General features: G+C 35.0%; 1 protein-coding gene across 1 annotated transcript in view; it reads left to right on the forward strand.

Annotated features, from left to right (window-relative positions):
* Positions 1 to 6,227, forward strand: part of LOC127666350 (vomeronasal type-2 receptor 116-like) — a 52,352-nt gene extending 46,125 nt beyond the window's left edge. Inside the window, exon 6 of the mRNA XM_052159194.1 lies at positions 5,308 to 6,227. Coding sequence (XP_052015154.1) covers positions 5,308 to 6,227 — 920 coding nt within the window. The remainder of the gene's footprint in view (positions 1 to 5,307) is intronic.
* The last annotated feature ends 280 nt before the right edge of the window (positions 6,228 to 6,507 follow it).

The following is a 6,507-nucleotide window of genomic DNA, read 5'->3' on the forward strand; positions in this document are numbered from 1 at the left end:
TCTGGACAGTTATTGGAGAGACAGTGGAAATCTCACCTCCAAGCCAGGGAGTGAGAGCACTACTGGGACACCATCTTTCTCCTGGCAGGACCCATGCAAACAGGAATATGGTGTATTATGCTCATTGATTAATTTTTTATATATTGAACCATCCATGCATCCTTTGGATGAATCCTAATTGATCATGGTAGATGGTGATTTTTATATGTTCCTAGATTCAGTTTGCAAGCATATTTTTAAAAAAATTTGCATCAATGTTCATAAGAGAAATAGGTCAGAAATTATCTTTCTTTGTTGAACCTTTGAATGGTTTTGGTATCAGGATGACTATGCATTCCTAGAATGAGTTTGGCAGTCTTTGTTCTGTTTCTGTTTTGTTCAGTAGTTTCAGAGGTGCTGGTATTAGCTCTTCTTTCAAACTCTAGTAGAAATCTGCACTAAAACTAATTGACACTGACAATTAATTTTGGTTGAAAGTCTATTTTATTAGATATTAGAATGACTAATCCACCTTGCTTCTTAAGTGCATTTGCTTGGAAGACATTTTTTCAGCCATTTACACTAATGCAATATCTATCTTTATTGCTAAGGTATGTTTCTTATATGCAGCAGAATAATAAATCTTATGTTTGCATCCATTCTGTTAGCCTGTGTGTCTTTATTGTGGAACTGAGTCCATTGATCCATTGTTTCTGAGGGCTATTAATGAAAAATGCACACACACACACACACACACACACACATACACACACACAAACACATACAGGGATGCATGCACCTACATGCCTGTGTGTGCATGTGTGTGTCTGTGTATGTTTCTCATGTTTTTGCTGGTACAGAATTACTTTTTTGATTTTTTGTATGTAATTTCCCCCTTTGAAATAGAATTTTCATTCAAATATTTTCTATAGGACTGGATTGGGAGATAATTATCATTTAAATTTCTCTGGAAATATCTCATTTATCTATGCTAATTGAGAGTTTTGTTGTATATAGTAGTATAGATTGGAAACTGTGGAGTTTTAGAGGTAATAAAATATCTGTGCAGTCTATTCTAGCTTTTAGATTCTCTGTGGATAAATCATGTGTAGTTCTGATAGGTCTGCCTTTGTATGTTACCTGGTCTTTTTCCCTTGTCATTTTTAATGTATGTTTTTTGTTCTGTAGACTTGTAGCAAGAGGACTTTTCCCAGTCTAGTCTAAGTTATTTTCTATGTATGTTTTTAGGAATTTATTTGATGAGGTTAGGAAATTTTCTTTATGATTTTACTGAAAATGCATTCTGTTCTGTGGAGCTGGGACTCTTCTCTTTCTCTATTTCAATTATGGAACTGGAAAATGCCATCCTAAGCGAGGTAATGCAATCACAACAGAACACACATGGAATGCTATCATTGATAAGTGGATATTAATTAGCCCTGAAGCTATGAATACTGAAGATACAATTAGCAAATCAAATGATTCCCATGAAGAAGGAAGAAGAGGGCCCTAATCCTGGAGAGGCTTGATCCAACATTGTAGGGGAGTACCAGGACAGAGAAAAGGGAGGGGGAAAGATAGGAGAATGGAGAGAAGCGGAATTATGGAACATATGGGGGGGGGGAGACTGGGAAAGGGGAAGGCTTCTAGAATGTAAACAAAGAATGTAGAAAATAAATAAAAAAAATTTTTAAAAATATTGTTTGGTTATGTCTTTTCCTGTTATCCCAGCTTTCCTGGATGTTTTGTTTCAGGAATTTTTTAGATTTAACACTTTCTTTTAATGAGGTATAAATTTCCTCTATTGATTCTTCTATGCCTGGATTCCCTCTCCAGCTCCTGTACTCCAGTGCTGATGCTTTCATCTTTTGTTTCTCTTCTATTATCTAGATTTTTAAACTGCAGGATTCTGACAGTTTATCTTTTCTTTATTGCTTCTATTTCCTTTTCCAGATCTTGAACAATTATATTTATTTACTTCACCCATTTAGCTGTATTTTCCCATACTTCTTTAAGGAATTCATATCATCATTAAAAGGCTCTAAATTTTTTACTGTCTTTTCCTGAACTTCTTTATGGGACTTATTCATTTCTGCTTTAAAGGCCTCTATTGTATTTATAAGATTTTATTTATGCTCATTTTCTTGTGCTTTGTTTACTTTTGGGTAACCAGGGCTTGCTGCAGCAGTCCTTTAGTGTAGCTGTGCTTGGAGGGAGTCAAATTGCCCTACTTTTTTCTTTATTGTTTTCTTTCAATGCCTTTAGTTGTCTGGATTGCTTTAATTCCTGGATATTCTGTTATAGTAGATACTGGAAAGAGGCCTAACTTCAAAGATCCTTGCAGGGAGCCTCTCAGCCTGGAACAAGTTGAAATAGGTTACAGGGTAGTACTCTTGTGACTTTAAAGACTGAGGGTCTCTGGATGTTCTAGCTCTCTAACTTTGCTGCAATGCTGATGATAACTTCTAAAAAATTCAAAAAACTTTCTCTCTTTTTCTGAGGGTAAAGAAGCTCTGTCTCAGATAAGTGAGACCTATACCCTAAGAGCAGGGGATTAAGTAATCTGGCCTGTGTTCAATGTCAGTGGGGACTGCTATACTGCTCGAACTTTCAATCTGCTTGCGGGAAGAAAAATGGACACTTTGGAGTGATTTTAGAGTTTATTACTAAGTTGTAAAACATTTCCTATGAAAGTCCTCTAAGAAAAAGGAGGAAAAACAGAATGAAAGAAAGGGGGAATAAGTAAAAATCTTTGTACCCTTTTCTTTGTCCTCAGTACTTGTACATCTTTCAGAATACATAATCATGTGGTCAGCATTCATCACAAGTTCACAATAAACTCAAATTATAAATCGAATAAGGAGTTTAGAACAATGAGTGCTTACATGCATATATATTAGGGGTAATTTTCTGACTAAACAAACATCACCTGTCACAGCTCCACTGGTTCATCAAGAGTTTTTAAAGAAACATAACTAAGTTATTAGTGAACTTTTATATAGATAAATCCAGTCAATATTTTAGCTTCTGTCCAGCACCTATATAAATTGTTAGTTCCCTTTTATGATCGTTGGTTTTAGTTTTAAAGCCTTTGGAATATGCTTTGAGTAGTGAAAAGTCTTGTAACTATCTAAGAAACAATTAACTGGTGATACAATGGGAGACTAGCAGATTTCTCATTGCAATTTTGACTATCAGAAAAGGACCTAATGGCAGCCCCACTAAAAAAGAGCTTAATAAATACTCATATAACTTGAGCGATTCTTATAGTTTCGCCATTAAGAATTAAAAAGTCATTTATTTATCTAAACAGCATCACTACAAGACGGTATATCTTGATAGTTCTGCAAAGATCTGCTCAAAAGGGGTGGGCTAATACCTAGTGAATGCTATATATGTAATAATAAAGGAAAGCATATTAATAGGAGCAATCTCTCCTAAAATGATTTTCTCCTGGGCCTTACCCATCAGAGCTTTGTTGTAGGTATTTATCTAAGGCGAAGTCATTTCAGGAAGATTGCCTGCTGCATATTAGCTTGTTGGCTCCTGACAGATCCTGGTGCAGGAGGCATCTGAAGGGAATTCCTGGGCTGTATCATTCTGGCTCAGCATGTTTGGTGACAGTGTGCTCAGAAACTGTGAGAATGTGGGTCCTTTGGGGATTCCAGGATGTTCTGATCATCTGACAGCACCACAGAGGACTCAGCAGGCGGGGAAGATATATGTGGTAAAGGAAACTTATCTGTATGGTCCTAGATCAGCAGATCTGATGAAAGCGTGCAGAGAGGTGGCAGGAAAATGGAGGTTCATCAGGAATAGCAGGATGCCCAGGGCAGCTGGCAACACCCAGAGGGCTCAGAAGGCAGGGAGGATGGGCTCAGCAAGAGAATCTCTGCTGCATGGTTCCTGATCCATAGGTATGACTGCTTAGAAATATTTTTATTTAATTGCAAAACCATTTAAGAAGCAAAATGTGAAAGAAATATTTAATTATTCAGTGTATTTTCAGAAATGGTTGAAGGCAAATATCAATATTGATATAAATGTGCTTTTAGACTATGTTGTTAGGGGAATCTTTTAGCTGAAAGCACTTTGAGACAAATAAGAGTGGAAGAGAGATGTCACTTGTGTATGGAAGTCAGAATAATTCCTGAAAGGCTTTTATCTCAGGTCTAGTTTACTTCTCATTCTATACTTTAAAACCACATAATTGGCTTGGCAAACAAGCAATATTATACAGAATCTTATTTGACAAGCAGCAGGATATTAAGGATAAAGACTCACTGTTTCAGTTACTTGTTCAGGTCATTCTCTTTCAGGTATCCCATGGAGTCATGATTTATAAATAAGGAATACAAGCTATACTTGAAAGTAAATCACTAATGAAATGAATAAGTCAATATATAATAATTTGTCTTTTTTTCCTTATTCTGTTTTAACATGAAAAATGTTACTAGCTTCAATGAGTGAGTTTGAAGTCCTTGGATAGCTAATCTTTAGTGCACAATGGATTATTAAATGTCATTTGTTTTTTAATTGATGAAATAACTTTGGGCATACATTTTGAGGAAAACTCTAATTTAGAATTTTATTTGTCATATATAAGGCTTTTACAATACTATATATGTTTTTCAAAATGACAAAATTTTTATGAATGCAATTAAATAATTTTCCATTGAAAATTTTTTGTAAGTATTTTTGGAAAGCATTGAAAGTCAAATCACTATAAATTACTAAAACTGGTAGATATGCTTTCTTACTAAAATTCATGTGTTGAATCCTAATAGTTATGTTTTAACATATAGAAATTTTAAGTGCTAAAAGGATCATGCAGTTTCTGGTTGTTTTCCCCTATTCATGAACTATTTTCTGAAATACATGGAGTTAATGATGTTTGCATACCCAATCAGTTACATGAGGATTTTAGTATATGGTTTTAACCTTATATCTAATACATTTGTAAAAATATATATGGCAAAAGCTGATTTAAAATTTTTGTATTTCAGGGTTTACAGAAATGTTAAAAATAATATGTTTTATGATTTTCACTCAAAAATATATTTAATTATAGAAATTTCAATATTCTATCATATTCCAATACTTTCCAACAAGCTACTAAAATTGTCTTGAAAGAAGAGTTTTGCACAATTGTGCACAAAGACAATAAATTTTGGAAATGCTCTTAATTGTTAAACAACACCCAAATACAATTTCCCATTTATCACAAAAGCTAAGGCCAACCTGACCATGAAATGCTCATGCATTAACATATGTCTTATGAATAATTAGTAAATATTAAATCTGATGATAATTTGCTTTCTGTCTCAGACATGGATCAATGTATCAAGTGTCTAGATGATCAGTATGCCAATCCTGGAAGAACTCACTGCCTGAAAAAAGTTATTTCATTCCTGGCTTATGAAGACCCTTTGGGAATGTCTCTGGCCATCTTAGCTCTGTGCTTCACTGCTCTCACAGCTCTTGTTCTTGGTATCTTCTTGAAGCACCAAGAAACACCTACTGTCAAGGCCAATAACCGAAGTCTCAGCTATGTTCTACTCACCTCGCTTATCTTTTGTTTCCTCTGTTCCTTGCTCTACATTGGCTATCCCAACATTGCCACATGCAGAATGCAGCAGACAATTTTTGCTGTTGTGTTCACTGTGGCTGCTTCTACTGTCTTGGCCAAGACAATTATTGTAGTCCTGGCTTTCAAGGTTACTAATCCAAGTAGAAAGATGAGGTGGCTGCTGGTGTCCGGTGCACCTAAGTTCATCATTCCACTTTGCACAATGATTCAAGTGATTCTCTGTGGAATATGGCTGATTACATCTCCTCCATTTGTTGATGCTGATGGACATGTGGAAGAGGGCCACGTTTTGATTATCTGTAACAAAGGTTCAATTCTTGCCTTCTATTTTGTACTGGGATACTTAGGCTTCATTGCTACTGGAAGTTTCATTCTTGCATTCTTGGCCAGGAATCTGCCTGACACATTCAATGAAGCCAAGTACCTGACATTCAGCATGCTAGTATTTTGCAGTGTCTGGGTCACCTTTCTTCCTGTCTATCATAGCACCAAAGGCAAGTCTATGGCGGCTGTGGAAGTTTTCTGTATATTGGCCTCTAGTGCTGGGCTACTTCTTTGCATCTTTGCACCGAAGTGCTTCATTATTTTGTTAAGGCCTGATAAAAATTATTTTCAAAAGTTTCAGAATATGCATTCTAAAATGAAAAACATTCATTAAATTTTTCTGACATATTTCCTGGACCTAACTTATTTACAAGACTCCACTGAAACTACTAGTTACAATAAAATTTTAGGGCCAAATATGAAATTTGTTCCCATTTAAAAATGAAAAGAAACTATATATTAGAATTAAAAACATGATTTAAATCTTGTTTCTCACAAATCTGTGTGATAGGTCTTTCTATAACTGTAATGCTATATTCCTTAATTTTTATGCATTTGATTGAAGAATGCAACAGCTTAAAATTGGTTGTGAGTTTTATAAATTAATTTTAATA

Source organism: Apodemus sylvaticus, chromosome 1 (genome assembly GCF_947179515.1).
Source record: "Apodemus sylvaticus chromosome 1, mApoSyl1.1, whole genome shotgun sequence".
In the NCBI taxonomy this organism is placed as follows: Eukaryota; Metazoa; Chordata; class Mammalia; order Rodentia; family Muridae; genus Apodemus; species Apodemus sylvaticus.